The sequence below is a fragment of the Mya arenaria genome, chromosome 4, assembly GCF_026914265.1.
Source record: "Mya arenaria isolate MELC-2E11 chromosome 4, ASM2691426v1".
Classification (NCBI taxonomy): domain Eukaryota; kingdom Metazoa; phylum Mollusca; class Bivalvia; order Myida; family Myidae; genus Mya; species Mya arenaria.
In genome coordinates, this window is record NC_069125.1 from 34,937,986 (window position 1) to 34,960,355 (window position 22,370).

Consider the following 22,370-nt stretch of genomic DNA (forward strand, 5'->3'; position numbering starts at 1 on the left):
CAGTAAACTGCAATTAATGCATACTTTATTTAAAATGGAAAACTTATTATTTGTAGCATACCGAGAGTGACTGTCGGAGCCCTCCTAATGATAAATAAAGTTTTGAAGTGTTCCCTGTCCGTCACAGTTGTGTTTATCTTGTCCATGGATGTAATGCCGTGTATGTCCATTTTCACTACCGGAAGTCTGCCAAACCGCATCTCTGTAATCGCCCGACTGCCGACAGTTTGAAACGGAACTTTGTTGGTCACTGCAGGACATCTGCCCGGCTTTAAATCAATTTCCGCTCAAATGCCAGTTGTCTTGTATAGGAGTTTGCTGGTAACTACCGGACATCTGCGCCGTACTGCATCCACTTCTGCTCGACCGCAAATGGTACGATCCTGGATGCTGTTGGTAGTCTATTAACATCTCACCGTCACTGTAACCATTTCCGCCTGTCCGTCAATTGTGAGATACTTGGTGGTGTTGGTAGTTACCGGACATTCCGGCACTGTATCCATTTCCGCTCGGCTCTCCTTGCTGCGATCCAGAACGTCGTTGATTATCATATCCGGTCTCCAATCCTCCTCTTCCATACATGATGACTGTTCAGAACCTGACAGGACGTGTTAAGGGCCTAGTTTAATCCTTCTTAAAGTGCCACCCCCCCCACCCCCCCCACCCCCCCAAAAAAAAAACACCAAACAAACAAAAAACAAAACAAAAACAACAGCAACAACAACAAAAAACGTGTATTGTACACAACCTCTGTGCATTAATCTATATCCAATTGCCTAATTGTTCCTTAAACTAGGCCTTTAAGCACCGAAAGAACGTATTAACAACCGAATTAGGTATTCTACAACGTGACACGAGCGTACCATAGCCGTAGTATATGCATGTAGAGCATAAGGGGAGAACTCCATTGACGTAACAAGAACGCAAACGCGATTGTTCTAATATTTCCCGTCCAGTACCACGCTTTCACTACGTCAATCAAATTTACTAGGTTTTAGCTACGCCGTCACTACGTCTATGCCGTCGTTAATACGTTCTTACTAAATTACTATTACGTCCTGATATCACTTCAATAAAGACCATTCCACGTCCTTATCGGTGTCTCCTGCATTCCTTCTACGTTCACCAAGTTCTGACTGCGTCCTGTCAGAGTTTTGAGGACGTAGTGGGAACGCGGCCTAGTGTGATGGGGAATTAAGAATGCATACAATTTTGAATAAAGTGGTATTTTAATTCGCACTATTTAAAAACCGTATAACACGATACGTCCCATTTTGTAACCCCGGCATATTAATTAGATTAACATGTCATGTAAATTTGAAGAAACCTGACATCGATTTGCGGTTACTAACTTTTTTTAGCCTAAGTCTAGAAACGAACTTGAGACTGTTCGTAATCATGTGCAATGTGTTGATTTCAATCCATTTTTTAACAAGCCTGATTTTTCAGAAAGCAAATGCCAATGTCTTGAGAAAGGAGTGGACACATTCGGAACTCCTCGGTCATTTTTATCGAAAACAACCTCGGATGTTTGCCGGTACATCAGTGGAAGTAGTTCGTAAAATTTTGAATTATATCATTAATTAAATGTAATGTTTTAGCTTAAATTTATTAATCTAAGTTTGAATTGATTGCCAGTGCAGTGTTTTATTGCAGACATAATTAAAATTCCCAAAAGTGAAGTCATTCAGTTTAACTGCTAAATAAAATTACTACGTGATCTTCTTCCAGCAGACTTAAAGTGAACCGATTTATGACTTTGTAATTCGTCCATATACATCCGAGTTGTTAAAAATGGCAGGGGAGCTCCCTATGGATTGGACAATGGTTCAAGAACAAGATCAATGAAACGAAGAAAGAATCCGACATTAAAATGACAATGAGCGAAGCGTAAACGATCGAAATTATGGTTGCCTACTGCGCAGGTTCTTATTTCGTATAAAATTTGTCTCAATTTACTGGTTAACATCTGAAAGACTAGCAGATGCACATGAATAATTGATGAGTATTTTTTTTTCTTCTGTTTTTTTGTATTGTAATAAAGGTAGCACTTAACATGGCCTCAACGAATATATGGAACACTGGTTCTCAATTCCATGGACCATAACTTCCTAAATGGCAATGTTATTTTTTTATTGTATTTCTACGATTAGCAGACGAACACATTATGCAAGGGAATATGTTAAGCCGGTATGACATCTTCTCGACAATAAACTATATAACAGGATTGCCTCGCCAATTCATGCGAGGTAGGAAATTTAAATAATTTAAAGCTTAGCCTTTCGTAAAAGCCATGAAACGTGTTGCTATTCCTTTGATAAATGTGGGCAATGTATTTTATAACAACTATAAATTAAGATGGATAGTTTCCAATAGAGTGTGTGTTTTATTAAACAGACGATTACCCATTAAAGTGTTTTATTACCCATATATCTCTAATTTTAACATTGTTACAAGCCATATCACATAAATAAATTCCATGTCTGACCCATTCAAATCTTATACATGTTTGCGGTGCGCATTAAGAAATCCGACCCACAGCATTGCCAAAGGGTCGGAATTTCATTCGCCCCGTTTACATTCTTCTTCCTGCATAATTTAATCATAAGCGCAGTCTTACCGGTATAAGTGTTGTTGACCAAATTGCGCGAGCGAAGTTGTTTATTGACGTCAACGTCTTGACACTCTGTAATTAGAAGTGAACGTCATCTAGTATACAAATGTTGACTGCCTTGAGGGTGACAGTGCATATTGTCAGCCTTCGGTAAATACTGGCGACTGAGGCGAACAAAAACTGTAGAATTGTGAAGTATTATATTGAAATTCACATGTAAATTAAGAGAAAGGGATTTTGAATTTCAACAAAATTAAATTTTGAACAAAAGTTAAAGATGTTTATAACATAAATATAACAGTGACAATGTCATTTACCTTTGATGTTTCTAATATCAATAAATCATTTTCACTGACAGCTGCGTATCTTGCTGCCATTTTGGCAACAATTGTCAGCTGGAAAACAAAGCGCTCAGATGACTTTAATTAAAGCTGCACTTTCACAGATTGAACGTTTTGACGACTTTTATATATATTTTTCTTGGAACGAGTCAATTTTTGCGAACATGCATGGAAACCAGTTATATAAGACTGCTGACAAAAAAGAAAATCGCAGAATTTTGTTTCCAATTAAAAATGATGTTTTGTGCATTTTTCTTAAACCGATAGTAACGGTTTAAGCCATAAAACATTAATTTTCGAAGGGAAATATGAAACTCTGCGATCCGAACTTTTGTCAGCAGTCTTTTATCACTGGTTTTCAGATATTTACGCAAACAACTGCTCGTTCCAAGATAAAAAAAAAGAAAAAAAAAGTTGTCAAAACGTTCAATCTGTGAGAGTGCAGCTTTAAGTAACATATGTACTGTCACTATAGAATCAGTAAATCCCCCTTTTAGTAGCGTATTGACAATATCATGTGTTCTATAGAAGCGAGGTATTATAATAAGTGTATTTTAATTTTGCAATGTCAGTTTTATTAATCATAATTTTCACATAAAAATCCAACATGGCGGTGTGTTTTTAGAGTATTGTCAATTTAATGACGTCAGAGGGTAACAGTGCTGCAGAGGGTGATAGAGCAGGATGATATATTCTAGCACACCGGATAGGCATTTCCGGTGAATTCAGCCGTGCTGGAAAACTCCATCTGGCATACCCCCATGCCAGATGAGTCACGTGCTGTGACGTAATACTTTTAATTTCTTTTATAAAACACTAAATGTAACCATAGTTATGAGATTTCAATAGATGAGTTCCATTAAAACATTAAAAAACGAAACAAAATAACCCCTAAAAGACGTGATATCGAAGGATTTTATTGACGTATGCAGTGAATACAAATTACTGCGCGTCATGACGTCAGTAAACATCATCGCACGCGCGTTTTGGTGAAATGTACAAAAACGCGCTTTCTTGTGTTTTTTCTTCATAAAAAATGTAATTAAAGGTAAGCTAGAAGAAATATCTATCCTGTGTGTCCGTTCCGGATAGAAAAATCCGACCCTCGGGCACGCTGCGTAGTCAGTAACTCGGCAAGCCTCGTTACCTGGCAACGCAGGTGCCCTCGGGTCGGATTTTTCTATCCGGAACGGGTACACATGACAGATATTATTTTGGAATAATACTTCCAAATATCCCAAATGTTCCCGATTGACGTCGCCGTTTTGGGTTTTTCATTCTTAATTAATATTTTTGTTTAAAATCATTGTTCTGGCTCTGCTCTTCAAAAGGTTAGACAGATGAAAGTGTTATATGTTCATTAAAGTTAAATGAGTTTAACCTAATGATGCATTGAAATTAAAAATATTTTGTTTACATCTTGATCTTTCAAGTGTACACCTATAGAGTGCTCTTTTAGGTGTTATTCTAACAAAATATACATAGTTGCATTGATGTTATGATTCGTTATCATAGGGAGGATTGATGTTAAAGTTAACAGTGTTGATAACAGTACTGTTGTTAACTTTAAAAGCTGCACTCTCACAGATTTACCATTTTACAACTTTTTTATTTTTTGTCTTGGAATGGGCAAATTTTGGCGTAAATATCTACAAACGAATGATATAAGATTGCTGACAAAAAATCAGATCGTAGATTTTCATATTTCCGTTCGAAAATTAATGTTTTATTGCCTTTACGAAAAATGCACAAAACATCAATTTTGGAACATAAATATAAAAATCTGCGAACTATTTTTTGTCAGCAGTATAATTTAACTGGATTCAATGGATTTTCGCAAAAATTGGTTCGTTCCAAGAAAAAAAAAAAATAAGTTGTCAAACGTTCAATCTGTGAGAGTGCAGCTTTAAATGTGATATATTTCTATGTGCTCATATATTAAGATCAAACAAGCATAGCTGATTCAGATATCTCAATATGTGTGTCAAATACCATACCTTACATCTGAATCCATGATACTTTTTAGAGTATTACAAATTTGAAAGTTAACAACGATCCAGTAAGCAGCGATGTTAACTTTAACAATTTTCTTAATAATTATTTATTTATTAGTTGGATTTTAAGGTCGCGTTTTCTAGAAATTGTAAATAAAATTATTAGAACAAATATATGGACACAATATTTCAAAAAGTCATAAAATATTTTTTTAAACATTATATGGTACGGGGTTAGTAGGTGACCCGATATGGGATATACGGGGCAAAGGAAGCTCGAGCCCGAACATGCTTTCCTACGCCTCGTATATCCCATATCGGGCCACCGACTAACCCCGTAACGTATATATCACGTCGACAACATGGATTGCTTGTTTAAATGTTTCATTTATTCATCGGAATCGGAAAAAATACGCCATTTTGGTGCGATATAAATTTGGTGACCGAATATGGAAAACTATGGAGTCACCGCGTGACCAGTCCTGGACCAATGGCGTTGCGTCATTTATGATAGAGGCGTGATATGCTACTTTGCCACTCTTTTGTAAAAGAAAAAATATGAATTATATACGCCGTTAACGGTGTGTATATCAAATTATGGAGCATTGCCTACCCGTTGGCTTAATATTCAACTTCCCTTTTAATGTAAATAATCAAGAGTGCGATCAAATAAATCAAAATGCCGCATTTCATGTATCGCCCGCTAGAAAATTCTCTGTTTTCTCTAACGGCGTTTTATCAAAGAGATTTTTAATAAGGAAAACTCACTAGAGGCGAAAATGACGTCTTTTCAGTAGAATATTTATCACATTAATGAATGTCAGGTTGTTATAAATGAAGGCCCAGGAGATAACACTGTTAAGGTAAACTGAAACTTGGAGCATCGATTTTGTACAAAGTTAGTCAAAATATGAGCAATCCTTCTGTGTTTGTTATCATTGTTATGGAGATGATTGCGCATAACTTGCAGCGGGTATAAAGACCAGTGCCGAGAGGCTAACTCCCGCTGTTGAATTTAATAAAGTAAGGGAATACACGATGGCGGCTGACGCTACTGTATGTATGAATATTAAATGAAATAGAATTGTGTTTTTGTTTTTGCCTGAGACATTTTTTCTTCTTGGCGTTCAAAATTGTTATTTGTTTTCTCGTAATTAAATCTACATTTTTATCATATTACGGAATACTGTTTCTGCGAAGCTCTATTATTCATTAAACTTGACTCATTGACTATTTGTTGACATTTTTTATGTTATACCAGTGTTTAGGCTCAAGCCACCTCTAATTGGATCACTTGACGGATTCACATTGAGAATTCGTAAGAGCTTAAATAACCTGAAATTGCGCGTGTCCTGCTGACTTAATCATTTAAATAAAAATAACTATTTCTCGGAGGGACTCGTAAACGTTTCATAGGGTCAAACATCTTTTATCATAATGTGCGAAATGAAAACAAAAAAAATGCTTCAATCATACATCATCAAGTGTGTAAAGAAGAGGTCTATTGCTAATAAACCTGTGGCGGAAACGAAAATTTTCGCAACGCGGTTTTTAATATGTATTATTTATTACATTAATTTTGTTCAAATAATTATCTGTCAGCTGTTGTTTAGTTAGTGTTCATAAAAGTAAGAAAAATAATTCAATATCAACAGAGTTTAAAATCAATCCTTGCCGACAGTATGTCTCTGAACAAGTCTCTTAAGCATTCATAAATTGCAAATAACCTTTGACTGTAACAAAACTACACACATACATACTGTTCGTATTTCTTTAAACAGTTTTTCATCGGAATGCAATTTAATATTAGTGATTTCTTCGGTCTTCTAAATGACTAAATTTAATGGAAGGGAAATTGGTAAGCCAGGCGCAGCGCGGCGCCGACTAATCGTTTAGCAGATCAACAGCAAATTAATTTTCTAAGTGATCAGTGCGAAGTGCCACGCGAATACCATTATAATAGCCAGTGCGCATGCGCGGGATACAAAATAATTCGCTTAATAAAACAATTAATGACAATTATGTAAGTGGTTGTTTTCATTACTACGTGGAAATATGGTGGTTTCGTAATAAATATGGATTTTTGGTTGGCATGGCTCCTCTTACTGATAAATGTTAACCTGTTCGGCAATCTAATTGGCATGAGTCTGAACACTGAGAATACTTTTCGCAGGTTACTTGCGTTTTTTATGTATTCTTAGTACATGCTCTCCGATTCTTTAAAGGCGACATATAAATGATATTTCACAATTTCATTGTGTGAAAATAAAAATTTGCTACTGTTTTGAGATATTAGCTCGCTCTTCCTTTCATATCAAGTGTAAGCACACTAAATTTCAACGACGTCATTTCCAAAACGTTATGTTCGCATACAACTTGGCACGTATTTCCGAAAAAACTACAATTAAATGTCCTTTTCTAATCCATTTAGACATACACTAAAAATGTGTTTTTTTACTGTGAAAACCAAACGGAAATAGTTCATTCGTGAAATATAGCCTTTAATTGTTGTTTTGGTCAAAAACGAGCCGCTCTGATTTACACCAGCCAAGAAATGACCAATTTTGGCCAATAGTCGGCCTTTTATGTCAAACTTCCTGGAAATTGCATGGGGATGGCAGTCTTGTTTTTGTGTTCATTGAGAAAAGCTGCAATTCTGATTTTGTCTGAATTTGGAACTTTTAGAAAACGTTTGATAGAAAAAAAATATTGAATTGTATAAAATTTTGCGGCTGCCATTTTTATTTTTACGTAATAAGAACATTCTGGCATTTATTATGAGACAGAAATATTGAACTTATTTGAATGACAAAAATGGGACTTCTTGAAGTTACGGACACCTAAATTTATTTGCGATACTGAATAACATTAATTGTATTTTTGTATATCAAACATTGTAGAATACTACTCAAATATAAGAAGAAGTTGTATCTTCCATTTCTCCTAATAATATATGTTGTATTGTTTTGGAACCTGACAGCTTTTGTGTAACAAAACATGCAATCTTACACTGAAACAAACAATTATCCTTTATCTCTTAAAAATATTATTATCTTATCATTTATTTGTTGATTAATGTTTACAATGCAATTGGCTGTATTTTCCTGTTAGTTGTTTTTGACGATGAACTCCTGTAGATCGGTCTACGTAGTCGATCAATTAGTGTGTATACCACGTGATAATTTATGTCATAAATGCTACATCGGAAGGAAACATTATTGCTTAAATAAAGTCTTAAAACAAAGATTACTTTTCTTTTACTACACCATTTTAAATGAAACAAAGGACAGTCTATGCCCCTGAAGAGCCACACCTTCGTGTTATTACCAGAGTTTGATAAGATGATTAGTTTCATCAAACACTTCGAAAAACCTGTTTCTAAAATAATGTTTTGACAGTGCTCCGTCAGACGGCCGTTTTGTGAAAAGGTTTGTCGAAGTGTTTTAAGAAACTTAACTCTCAATCAAACTCTGGTAAAAGACCGAAGGCGGGGCTCTGTACGCAGTGTAGACTGCGGTACGTTTCATTTAAAATGGTGAAGAAATAGTGAAGTATTCTTTGTTTGATGTCTTCCTTCGAAGCAAAATATTCCGACGTAGCAGTTAAAGTTGTCTGAAAGAAATGAAACATTTAGTTTCAAATTACAAATATAATTACAATTATCAATAATCAGAATAAAAATTATGTCAAGTTTAATCATTTTAAAACAGAAAAATCAACATTATGGCAATTTTCTAAATTCTCAGGAAGAGAATGTCCTTTTAAGGAATATAGCATAGGAGAATTCTCCAATTTTATACGCCGAATAAACGAGTGCATCAATAATAAACAGTTTTTAACACTAAGGGTCAAACGATTTTAAATTGTGTTTAACAAACATTGATAGTTTCCTAAAATCATTTGCATTCGTATTTGTAAGTAGAATTATTACTTTTCCTTCAGTTACGTTCGAAAACAACAGTGTTTGTTGTCTTGCTGTCATTCATCTCTGGCGGACAAGCAGGTAAGTTATCTATACGTAGGACTCGGGTAGCATTGCTTGTGGAAACGAGTGTGCCTCCAATATTTTTACCCATTATTTTGTCTATGACAAAGCCGTATCTGGTACCACGTGCTCTGCTGGCGTAAACGAGTGCGCCTCCATTGTTTTTTTTACTATTATTTTGTCTATTACAAAGCCGTATCTGGCACCACGTGCACTGCTGGCGGACACGAGTGTGCCTCCATAAAGTCCATTGTTATGTTTACTACTATTTCGTTTATTTGAAAGCCGTATCTGGCACCACGTGCACTGCTGGCGGAAATGAGTGCGCTGCCATTGACAACTCATTCTGTGACACTGTGACTAATAATTACTGCAAATGTGTCGACATCGCCACGGAAGGAAGCTCCGACGACTGTGGATTCACGGGTTAGTATAATACCGAATCTTCCATTGTATAATTGCAGTCAAAGCATCCAGGTATTTTTCAGTGAATTTACCAGGAAAATAATACAAACAGTTTTTATGATAATGCTGTATGCTTAAAAGCTGCACACTCACAGATTGACCGTTTTGACAATTTATATTTTTGGTTTTGGAATGGAACTTTTGCGTAAATGTCTGTAAACCAGTGATATGAGACTGCTGTCAAAAGATCAGACCACAGTCTTTCATATATACGTTCGAAAATTGAGGTTTTATGGATAAAAGCGTTACTAACGCTTAAAGGAAAAGGAGTTTTTCGGCAGTTTTTCATACAATAGAAATCCTATTATATTGACTGTGTTTTATCTGCTATGATTGGACTGAAGGCACTGATGCCAAAATAAATTTATTCTGAGACAAAAATATCAGAAAGGTCAAACCAGTCAATCTGTGAAAGTACATCTTCAATCTATCAACAACAGGTTTATATTTGTTTCAAAATTAAGATGTTATTACTGAGTATATAAGTTTATAAAAAAATACAGGAATTTACATTGATAACTTATCCAATAGTATGTCATGTACCAAACCTGTCCTGAGTTATCTTAAAGTCTTACAGCCGCTCACGTTAGCAAATTGTTTTGCTGGAATTCCACAGTAATTTTTCGTCCGGTTCAGTAGAAGTAAACAACAAACGTACAGACCGCAACAATTAGTCATTAGTTGAAATTTAAGTCTTAAATTATACATTCAAGTAATCTGGAAGCAATTTCCTTTTAAATAATACAAAAATAAAATTGGTCACCAGGCACCAAAATTTACTTTTATAACCAAAGATAGAATTGAATAAAAATCTTATTTTAAGATTGAAATCTTAATGTTAATATATTTTACATCTGATTACCAACGGAAAGGGCCGAAACAAATGTTCGATAAACTCGTGACCCAATCCCTTTACATGTCATTTTATATGAAAGTAAGCTTTGTTACATTGCACTGTTTCTGTTTCTTTGTTGTTCTCATCATCATGTATTGTGTAAATGAATCGCCGTGTAAAAAAATATGTTTAAACTAAAATTAACAACAGATTGTTCGAGTGACGGTTCCCTGTGCGCCACCGCAGATTCGAACTCTGAGTGTGTCAGCTCTACAGCATGTGCCTGCAGTCAAGGTTATGAACTAACAGGCGCCGACGATCAGAATGAATGCATCGCTAAAGGTACGTTGCATGGGCAGTTTCTATCATGTAAGGTTGTGGACATAGTTAAGAACAGAAGATACCCCTTTCCAAATATATCCCGCTCTTTAGATAATAACGTTCACGAAGGTTTATTTCCAATGTCACATGGGACCCCCATGTAACATTCCTCCCGGAAGACGCTTAGTATATTTTATGTGGTAAGGCAGGCAATCGGACCTCAGAACCCTGGGTTGTTAGTCAGGTGCCTTACTAATAAAACCACGGATCCGCCACTAATGTTTGGCATAATAATCCCATGCTGTGCATCTCCTGATTGAACTGGTGTCACTGTAGAGGCCAATTTCATGTGTATTTGTTTATTGGCCCAGGGCCATTTAGGGTCCATTTCTATAACAGACTTTCATAACTGCAATGCAGGATACTCAGATCAGAGATCTTTTTTCTTCTTTTTTGTTTGGGGGGGGGGGGGTCACTAAAAGAAAACTAGGCCTAAAACTAGGCCTTTAAAGGCATGTGAATGTTTTACTCACAAGTAAGCCAGTTATGTCTTCTAACCAATGAACATGGCTGTTCTACTTTGGCTATGTCGTCACTTCGAGATATACGGATGTTCTTCTCCAATTAACCAGATATGTATTCCACGGAAGCTTTATAAATATAGCCTCAGTATATGTTCATTGTTCGGCTTCTGTTTATATATTAATTCGAGTAATTCCAGTCACATGTAATATTCATATATATAACTGTATTTTTACGACAATGAACTTTTTATGCTTTTCTAGTACTGTTTTGTTCTGATCTGCTCCGATGTATTTTGTCTATTGCCTATGGTCCCTTTTCCATGGCAAAAATAACAATTGTGTCACACCAAATGACGGTTTTGTGTCTCAACGACTTGTGTTACTGTGTTCAACAAGGTATCTTAATTTGTTTCAATATTATCGACAGGCTGTGATATATACATTTTGCAATCAAAGCGTATATATGTATATAAGTATATACTCTATTCATTGATGAGCCTGGCGTCCTAACGGCGTGAAGTCGTACGCCTAACGGCCTGGATATAGAGACATGACGGCGTGAATCTATCGCCTGTCGAGCTCAAGATCTATTTTTGTGGCTATACTATAGTTACATCCCCTTTAACATTTAGAACTTATCAATAACTGCATTTGTATATTCATTATTATCATACTTGAAATGGATGTTGGCCATCACCATAAATAACTCCACAGATATTTGATGCGAACTCACTATTTGGCTGCTATTATGGAGCGATACATGGTTCACAGTCAAACATCTCTTGTTAAATACAAATACAGTGTGTGTACATACCACGTGATAAATTGCGTCTTAAATGCTGCGTCGGAAGGCAATATATTGCTTCGGATGAAGCCTTTAAACAAAGATAACTTTACTATTTCTTTAACATTTTTATGAAACATAGCGCAGTCTACGCCACTTACAGAGCCCCGCCTTCGGTCTTTTACCAGAGTTTGATTGAGAGTTTAGTTTCTTAAAACACTTCGACAAACCATTTCACAATACGGCCGTCTGACGGATTACTGTCAAAACATTATTTGGGAAACAGGTTCGTCGAAGTATTTGATGAAACTAATCACCTTATCAAACGTCTGTAATAACACGAAGGTGGGGCTCTTTCAGCGGCATAGACTGCCCTATGTTTTATTTAAAATGGTGTAGTAAAAGAAAAGTTATCTTTAATTTAAGTCTTTATTTTAAGCAAAATGTTACCTTCCGGCGTAGCATTTATGACGTAATTTATCACGTGGTATACACACACTAAAATAAGACAATCATTTAATTGGTACCACCATATACGAGTCATTCACAGAAGATATAGTCTTTTGATACAAGTAACTCTTCGTTTTTTGTTATTGTTTATTTTTTTCAACATAATTTTCTGTGGGAATATAACCTTGCGTAATATTTTTTATACACATTTTCGCTTCAGTGGTTGGCTCTTCTTGCTCCAGCGACGCCGATTGTGCACAGACATCTGACACCGTATGTAACACAGTGTCAGGCACATGCGCCTGTGAGGCTCAGTTTGAGGCAACGACTGCTGGGGCCTGTACAGCAAAAAGTAAGTACATACATGCTTTAAAAACATCGTTTCAAGCCATTGATTTTTTTGTTTTTGTGTGTTTGATGTTAAATTAATTTAGTAACAATGAAATATCGCCATCTGAAATGTATAGCTAATAGATGCATTGTTCATAACTTTTTTCAAAAATGCCAAAACAATCCTATTCATGTCAGAAAAAGCACTCGTAACGCAACTTAAAATGATCCTTTTTTAATATTTTGAGCTTGAATTTACAAATATACATGTCAGCACCGCGGTCGGCCGCGAGTCTTTTTGCATTGGTGAAATAAATTTTCATAGGAGGAGCGTCGTTTAAAATGATGCTATATAATGTTTATATTAATAATCCTATAAATTAAGGATAATATATATATAATTATAGAAAGTATCTTTTTTTATCTCTGATTCCTACCACATAGCATACAGAGATATCCCTAGTTATAACGAAGTAATGACGATATGACAACCTGTCCGTTTTTCTTTATGGCGGCAGACGACCTTGATAAAAGTTTTCTGTTGCTCCAACATTCCGTATAGTTCGTTCATGGAAACCCCATGTTGGTGCTAGAAAGACATATGATAAGCATAAGAGGGGTTTCCATGATTGATTTATACGAGTTGCTGTGTCAAAGGTTAGTATTATTGATCAAGAGTCGGAATGGTATATCTATATACATAGACAGGTCAATATTTGTTAGTATTATTGATCAAGAGTCGGAATGGTTATTCATCTATATATATAGACATGTCGATATAAAATCCCATGATCAATCAGCCGATCTATCTTTAAACATGTCAATATAACATCCTGAGATCAATCAGCCGATCTATCTTTAAACATGTCAATATAACATCCTGAGATCAATTAGCCGATCTATCTTTAAACACGTCAATATAGGATCCTTAGATCAATTAGCCGATCTCTCTTTAAACACGTCAATATAGGATCCTAAGATCAATTAGCCGATCTATCTTTTAACACGTCAATATAGGATCCTAAGATCAATTAGCCGATCTATCATTAAACATGTCAATATAAGATCCTAAGATCTATTAGCCGATCTATCTTTAAACATGTCAATATAAGATCCTTACGTCAATTAGCCGATCTATCTATAAGCATGTCACTTTAAAATCCTTGAAGTAATAGGGCAATCTTTATATAGACAGGTCAATATTAGCCCCTTGTAGTCAATTATTGCAACCTATCTCTAGACATGGCACTATTAGATATTTACGTTCACTAAGGCAATATATATACAGACAGGTAAATGTTTAGTCCTATTAGTCAATAATGACAATCGATCAACCGGAGCAAATCTATATAAAGACATGTCAATATGTGTTCCTATTGGTCAGTTATTGCTTTCTATATATATACATGTCAAAATTAGATCAATTAATTAGGTCAATTAGCCAATCAATATATAGACATGTTTCTATAAGGTCAATTGGGCAATCTATATATAGACATATAGACATATCAAAATTTGACCCTTAAGTCAATTAGCCAATGTATCAATAGGCATGTCTCTATAAAATCCTTAAGGTCAATAGTGCAATCAATATATAGACAGGTCAATATATATGGTCCTATTGGTCAGTTATGGCAATCTATCTATAGAACCGTATAGGTCATAAAGGTAAATGTGGCATTGTTTATATCGTATTATCGTCTTATTCACTGTTAATTACAGCCGTTGGGGATAGCTGCACACCTGGAGGAGGTGAATGTAACGACATTGCAGAAGGCGAGTGCAACACAGTGCTAACCAATCCTGTGTGTTCCTGTGGCTATGGGTATACAGGAAGCTCTGGTGCCAGTTCTTGTACTGCTAACGGTATGGAAAATGTTCTTCTCATTGGTCCGATTGTGCAGAACATTGTTAAAATTAACAACCTCGTAAACGCCATAGTCGTTAACTAATTTCTACTCCGAAAGTTTATTGGATACTCTTTTCATCCGCAATATTTCTAGCCAGATTTGAAACAAATGTTTCATCTGTACTTATTTATATTAAAATATGTGAATATGTAACGGGGAGTTCATATGTATTATAAAAAATGTCGTCGTAATATAGTTTAATGAAAAGATAAATAGTAAACAGTTTCAACAAAGTCGTAGCGTTCTCTCAATTCCAAATGCCCGTATTTGACTCTCGATTCTACCAGATTGTCGTGATGCAACGTCTTACTTTCCTCCGCATAATTCAAAAAGTAGGAAATGTTTTAAGAGTGACCGTTAAAACACGTTATGATATTTAACGGATAATAAAGTTCTACGGAAAATTTACGGAATTTTATTTAACGATGTTAGTCATGAAATCGAAATTGCCAGTGTCAGAATTTCACAGTCATGAAAAGTTTATTGTTAAAGCTCATTTTAATTTGAATATGCTGACATTTACATCAAACGTTATGATGTACATTCGGAACTCCTCAAACATTAGCCATCGAAAACAACTCCGGACGATTTTGACGGAATAACTTTGTCAGAAATCCCAACATTTAACTACTCTGCAAGTAGATCGTGATGTTTTTTTTTTCAATTTAGCAGTTAAACTTCATGCCTTTTCTTTTGTGAATTTAATTATTTACGCAATTAAAATCTTTATTGGCGACAAATTTTAACTTAGTATAAAATACACGTTAAAACACTATAATTGATTTAGAATGGTATTTAAAATTTCACTTCTACCGGTGAACCGGCATAAAATCCATATACACTCAAGCATGTTTTTAATGAAAATGGCTAAGGAGTTCCGAACGTATGGGGTAGTTTGTACGAGCAGAAGAAAAAAGGGTACATGTTGGCATGAAATAATTCTGTCAAATTCACTCACATGTTCAGTTGTTGGCGCAACCTGCACTTCTGGTGGCTACCAATGTAGACCTATAACGTGGGGCTACTGCAACATTGCTGTCGCAAGTCCCGAATGCGGCTGTGCAGCTATTACAACGGCGTCTGGCACAACATGCTCCGTGACAGGTAATTGAAAGTGCAACATTTCATGAGGAAAGTTCAATATGCGGTCGTGCAGCAATATTATCGGCATTAAGAACACACAATGCACAACATGTAATGTATAGTTTTCACTTTTTGTAATTCCCACTTGTGGTGGTGCAGGTATTCCATCCACATTAACAAAACATGAAATTCACAAGAAATATGAAATACAAAACGAAACATGAAATACACAAAGGAATATGAAATACACAACGAAATATGAAATACACAACGAAACATGAAGTACACAACGAAACATGAAAAACACAACGAAACATGAAATACACAACGAAACGTGAACTATATAGTTTTCACAATCTTTTAAAAGTCCCACGTGTGGCGATGGAGATATTTCATCAGCACCAAGAACAAACGAAGCGCAACAGGTGATGTATAGTTTTAACTGTCTAGTGAAAGTCCCACATGTGGAGGTACGGATATCCCATTAACATTTAGAACACACACGACGAAACATGCAGTGTGTAGTTTAAACTGTTTAGTGAATGTCCCACAGGAGAAGGTGCAGATATTTTGTGGACATTAGAACACACGTAACGAAACATGTTTAGTTTTAACTGTTTAAAGAAAAATCAAATATGTCCCTGCTAGTTAGACGGCATCTGGAACAGCACCCAAACAGAAAATGTATAATTTTTTTTAATTATAGTGAAAACTAATAATTGTTTCGAACTGCCAATCATGATTTTGAACAAACATTTAATTTCATTACTATCATCGAACGCTTGTATTTTCAGAGTTTTTTTTTTTAATTTGTACAACATTAGCGTTATGGATACAAATCCTCATTGTGAATCAAATGGTTTTGCATGGCTATTTATCCAGCCTGTGCCACTGATGCGACTTGTGAGGCGTTAGATTCCAACTCGGCGTGCACGGGAGGTTCCAGCAACGAATGCGAGTGTGTGGCAAACTATGTAATATTTGCCGACGGGACAAGCAACAAGTGTCAACCAGGTAAAACAGTGTTTGTTAGCTCGTATGATTTTCGAAAAAAAAGAATTCAAGGTATTATGATAGGCTTGTTACTAGTGATATATCGATGATCAATTATAATCGAAAATCGATTGGTTGGGCCTGAAATCGGCGACAATCGATAGTATTTAACTAAAATCGATTATCGAAAAAAATAAATATTAGTAAGTGTTCAGATGTTATCTTTAAAAAAATGGCTGATGAAAGCCATAATGAGCAAGAAAATAAACTATTTTTTATACAACAACACTTAATAACTTCAATCAATCATAGACATAAGGTTTAAGCTTATAATGATTAAGAGTTTGATGCTGTACATGAATAAAACTACAACTCAGGTACTATCTAGTATTTTAAAAACCGACTGTACTATCGATAATCGGTTACTTAAGTGGAACCGATCATCGATAGTAAAATTGCAACCGATTCCCAACACTACTTGTTACCCTCGTCGTCATCTTGATAATTTTTCAGCATGATTACAATAATAATATATGTTTCCAGATATTGAAACTTGGTTTATTTTTTGCAAAGGTTATTCCCACCAATCGTAATTAGGTTACAGTCGATTTATGCCCCTTTAGACTGAAGGAGAATACCGCAAACAGACGAATGTTTACATCCGTTTGGGTAATCTTGTTTTTTACGTTAAACCATGGATAAAGCATTCGGAACTCCTCGGCCGTTTTTATCGAAAACAACCTCGGATGTATGCCGGTATAAATGTAGAAGAAGTTCGTATTTTTTAATAATACCATTTATTAAACGTTGTGTATTAGCTTGAATTTGTAAATATAAGTTTAAATTGACTGCAAATGAAGTGTACCATTGCAAACATAATAAAGATTTTCAAGAATTAAGTCATTAAGTTTAACTGCTAAATTAAATTACTACGCGAACTACTTGCAGCGGACTTAAACGTACCGTTTTCTGAGTATGTATACCGTCCATATACATCCAAGGTTGTTTTCGTAAGAATGGTTGAGGAGCTCCGAATGTGCATACAATCACCAGTAAAACACACTCTTAGCAACTGGTTTGGTTTAAACATATTTTATTGAGCAAAATAAATAACAATTCAATACAAACACATAATCAAATTTCAGGATTGGAACGTGAGAAATAAACTAATAGAGTTCCTTTCCCTGTTATGATACATAACAACTGACATTTGATGCAGTTATCAGTAATGAAGTTATTTTCATACAAGATTAAAGATGCACTCTTACACCCAAATAAGATTTACCACATTTAATAATATTGCCCAAATATTCCAAAAATGATATATAAATAAGAAATAAAAGGTTCTTATGAAGGATACCGAGTTTTATTTGAAAGAAATGAGCATAAAACGTGGTATTTCTACCTTATGAGGCTATAGTAGACTACAGTAAATCTTTTAGCATTCACCAAACTTTTAATATTTTTTGCGCTTTCTGCTATTAGATACACGTTTACAATCTTGTTATCAGTAATTAATATTTTCCATAAATGCATTATTTACTAAATAGTTAAAGGTTTAACAGTCAAAATTGATGTTTGTTATACATATGTATGTATTGATTTTGAATAAGAGTGTCACTTTAATTTCAGGAGTCGGAGCTACTTGCTCATCCGCAGGTGGTGAATGCATGCATCTTCTTGGAGGCTACTGTGACACAACGACAACTCCGTCTGCCCCTGTTTGTGCTTGCGGAGATATTTTTGACGTTTCAGGAGGGACATCGTGCAACTTTAAGTGTAAGAAAACGACGCACACACAGTCTAAGCTCGCTATGATGAACTCTATTATTGCGCTATTCTGTGCCTGCATTCAATATTGACCTTATCCTTATCCTTAGACATGCCTCGATGATTCAGTTCAGCCTATTGGTCAGCTAAATATACCGGCCAATCACAACACCTAGTTTCTTATCTCAAATTTCAGTTCAATCTATGTTGCTTATTGAAACGGCCCCTGGTTAGATCGAACGTTTTTCGATTATTATTTTTTCCCGTTTATTTGCACACTATATATAGTTTGGTTATGTCGAATGTTCGTTATCTCGAAGTATTTTGAGAGGTCCTTACAACTTCGACATAGCTGGTTTTTACTGTACCTGGAAATGAATTCGGACAAAAATGTGTAACTTTAGATGCAGGGATTAGAAATAAGACTGGCTATAAGTTGATATAGTTTTCTAAGTAAAACCACCTTCTTCGACCTCATGGTAAATTCTTAAAAGAATCCGATATCAAAGTTCTAAATACAATAGTTTTCTGATCAATAAACTTAACTTAATTTGAAATGTTGATACTTCGTGACCACATAGTTTGGGGTATCAATTGAAGGGTACATGTTTGCTGTTTTCTAATAATGATATAGTGTCAAGTACAAGTACATCATGCATAAGTATATATACGTAAATTATTATATAATGTATATTTGAGCTGAAACCGAACATAAAATTTTGACATATTTCGCCATCTTTGAAGAATATAAACACTCAATTAATAAGTGTACTTATTTTTTCTGTATTAATTTGTATCTTTTGCGCACACAAAACCTTTTCAAATGATACCAAAGTTATATGATATATGGGATCACAAGGCATCTAATTATTCACATATGTGTGGGTTGAATACCTTAAAATAACCCACGATGGTAAATGTTTTTTCAGCATGTGCCGCGGACGCTACGTGTACAGCTTTGGACGCAAATTCCGAGTGTGTGAAGGACATGTGTATGTGTAAATCCGGCTACTCCATCAATACCTCCGGAACCTCGAAACTTTGCAGCATGAGTAAGTGTTAACATAAATATACACGATTTGTTCTGAAAAAAATCTGTTGTAACTTCAGCAGTCCTGAAGATCAGGACCGGTATAATTCAGAAAATAACTTAAATCATTTCCGAATTTCAGTTAGTTTCTTTAATTTATTATCTCATTGGTCATATAATATAATGAGTTGGTAAATACTATTTTGATAAAAAATCATAACATTTTGTTGTTGAAAAAAACAACAACTTTATACATCACGTTTGATGTGAGACAGAAATATTGCAAGAACTTGACATGGGTATTGTAATTACTTCAGAAGTTTCATGAATAACGGCCCTGGGCAACAACCAAACGGAACTTGACCCTTGTCCCCGTTTTTCCTATTATATTTTTGAATTTTTTTCTTTGGACAAAGTAGCCATTTCCATGGGTGGATCCCAGAACTGACGTTAGAGGTGAATACATTGAAATAATTGAAAAGAATGGTTTAACGATTTCTATTCCTAAATGGTGTATTTTGAGGTTATTTTATTAATGTCTTTCTACGGTATTGTATTGGACGATTTAAGGGAGGGCGCGCGACGAGTTCGCCTCCCCCCATTTATCTGCTAGTGATAAAAGTCACCCGCTAGTAACAAAAGTCGCCATTAGAGTAGCTAAGTAGCAAAGTTATTATGTCATTGTCAAAAAAGGAAACAAGGTACGCTTATATATAATTGCAGACAATTGTATAATAATAATTTGTAATATTTTCAGCGGGAGGATCGGACGGTATCAAAGCTTCGATTGTAGCGATGCTAGGCTGCCTTGTCCTCAGTTACCTGCGCATGTAAACTAGCAGTGCATCAGGAGGAGAATGATATCCGCATTGGAAACGAAATAAGACTGGCAATGGACTCTGAATAGTGATTTTGATTTTTTCCATCTGGGCTTGCTTCATTTAAGGATCTTAGTCGTTTACATTAATCATCTAATGAACCAGTCAATGTAACCACGCCCCCAGGTATGGGGGTATACAGGGGATAGCGGGGATATGGGCCATGTTTTAACTTGGATGTGTCACCGCAGAGTCGAGTGAATGCTATGGTTTTGTTTTCACGCAGAAAAAAATAGCGGGGGATGGGCCTTACCTAGGATGTCACCAGGGTGTGGGGGCATTTGGCGTACATTTTACCAGCAGTTTGAGCCCGTAGGGCGGGGATTTTATAAAAATTGAAACCAATGTCCCCGCTTTTCCCAGGACCTGGGTAGTGGGTCGTGAAAACAATTGACTGGTGCATAAACTATGCAAAATCTGCAAAATTAGCAACCAGAATTTCTAAGAAAGTATTCAATATTCTACTTAAATAATTATTTTGACCATACATCATTGCCCCTATTCATACTATTGGTCATTTATGAATTACCAGTTAGCCGATTAGCTGCATCGTTCTTAAGTCTAATTAAGACAAATATTGAATACCTGTTCATAAACCTGTTCATAAAACAATTGAAAAAAAAACATGCCATTAAGTTCAGTTAACGAATATTCTTCGACTAAGATCTCTAATGGAAAGCCTTCCAGCTCATATCATCAATGTGCAAGAATCGTTATAAGATAGTCATAACCAACTAGACTTAATTTATAACATCCAACTATTCTTACGTGAACAAAGATGCAAACCGATGGCTTTCAACAAATACATCATATCAAATAGCTTAACGGTGGTATTTAATACACGGTTGCATATATGATCGTAAGAAGGTTCCTGCACGTCAACAAGAGCTCCATCCTATGAATTGTTAAATTTGAATTCCGTCACTAAAAGCAATTCGTTTGAAATAACATGAGGTGAATGGCCTTTATTTTAAGATACAGTGTATTTTTCTCTTGCCAATTTGGTGCTGAAATACTTTTTTTCCAAACGTAAAAATATAAATTCCAATTTTACGTTTTAAAAAACTTAATGTTTAAACCCTCAGACCATTTTTGTATGGAGGGGTCGGTATAATCAATATTATCCCTTCATTAATTTTTAGCATTCTTTATTATTTACAGGCAAAATTTGAATTCCCAATTTTAATAAAAATGTGACATTTTTCCCAATCACAAAGGCTCATTCCCAAAATGGTAAGAGAAGAATACACTTAGATAAAAAGGTGACGTTGAAGCTTCATCAGAAGCAACCATAAACAAAATTGCTCCTGGCAGATCGGTTGAGCTTCAAGCCATTGCGTTTGAGTTCCTGATTTGTCGGCCGGCATTTTGTTATGTAAATATGTTTCACACGTTGTATGCTTTTGTATGCATATATCAACAACATATAAACAATAGTTATACCGCTTTTTAATTACTTTTTTTATATTGTTCCGTACCTAACTTAAATAGTTCTGTTCAAAACATTATTGTCAATTCCGTTTTGTCATCGAAGAAATATATTTTTAAGTTTTACCTATAATATTTTGGATTGAACGGGTTTTATCTCAAACAAATTTTCTATCTTAAACAAATTGCTTAATTTCAGCACGCACGTTACAAATGTTCGATAGATATTATGTATTTATGCAAACGAGAATATGTTAAAAGATTTTATAGCTATTTGACAATAAAGAACTATTTCTTATTTTCGAGTTGCTTTTATTGTGAAAGTTAACTTTTTATCTAAAGATGCACTCTTACTCCCAAATAAGATATATATCAGAATAAGTACAATTGTTTTAATTTACCAAAATGAATGAATAAATATCGAAAGCAATGGTTCTTATGAAGTTAGAAAGAAAGGTGCTGAAACACGGTATATTTACCTTATGAGACAATCGTTAATCACCGTAAATCTTTTGAGTCCAACCAGCCGTTTACTATTTGTGCGATTTCAGCTATTGAATACACGGTTACAATATTGTTATCTGTAATTAAGACTTTCCATAAATGCATTTTAGTAAGAAGGTTTATTACTCAAA

The 22,370-nt window shown here is 35.1% G+C and overlaps 1 protein-coding gene across 1 annotated transcript; it reads left to right on the forward strand.

Moving 5' to 3' along the window:
* Nucleotides 1-5,960: 5,960 nt before the first annotated feature.
* Nucleotides 5,961-22,033, forward strand: LOC128232652 (multiple epidermal growth factor-like domains protein 11). The gene is made up of 11 exons (XM_052946339.1): nucleotides 5,961-6,005; nucleotides 8,892-8,952; nucleotides 9,220-9,360; nucleotides 10,445-10,576; nucleotides 12,534-12,665; nucleotides 14,366-14,509; nucleotides 15,520-15,657; nucleotides 16,519-16,650; nucleotides 18,262-18,408; nucleotides 19,329-19,451; nucleotides 20,187-22,033. The coding sequence occupies exons 1-11, from the start codon at nucleotides 5,988-5,990 to the stop codon at nucleotides 20,261-20,263; spliced, it is 1,245 nt and encodes a 414-aa protein (XP_052802299.1). The 5' UTR covers nucleotides 5,961-5,987; the 3' UTR covers nucleotides 20,264-22,033.
* The last annotated feature ends 337 nt before the right edge of the window (nucleotides 22,034-22,370 follow it).

What these genes read in the sequence shown, in the direction of transcription:
- LOC128232652 (XM_052946339.1), top strand. An exon ending in AAGCAACAAGTGTCAACCAG is followed by an intron (nt 16,651 to 18,261) that starts GTAAAACAGTGT and finishes CTTTAATTTCAG; the next exon opens with GAGTCGGAGCTACTTGCTCA. An exon ending in CTCGAAACTTTGCAGCATGA is followed by an intron (nt 19,452 to 20,186) that starts GTAAGTGTTAAC and finishes TAATATTTTCAG; the next exon opens with CGGGAGGATCGGACGGTATC.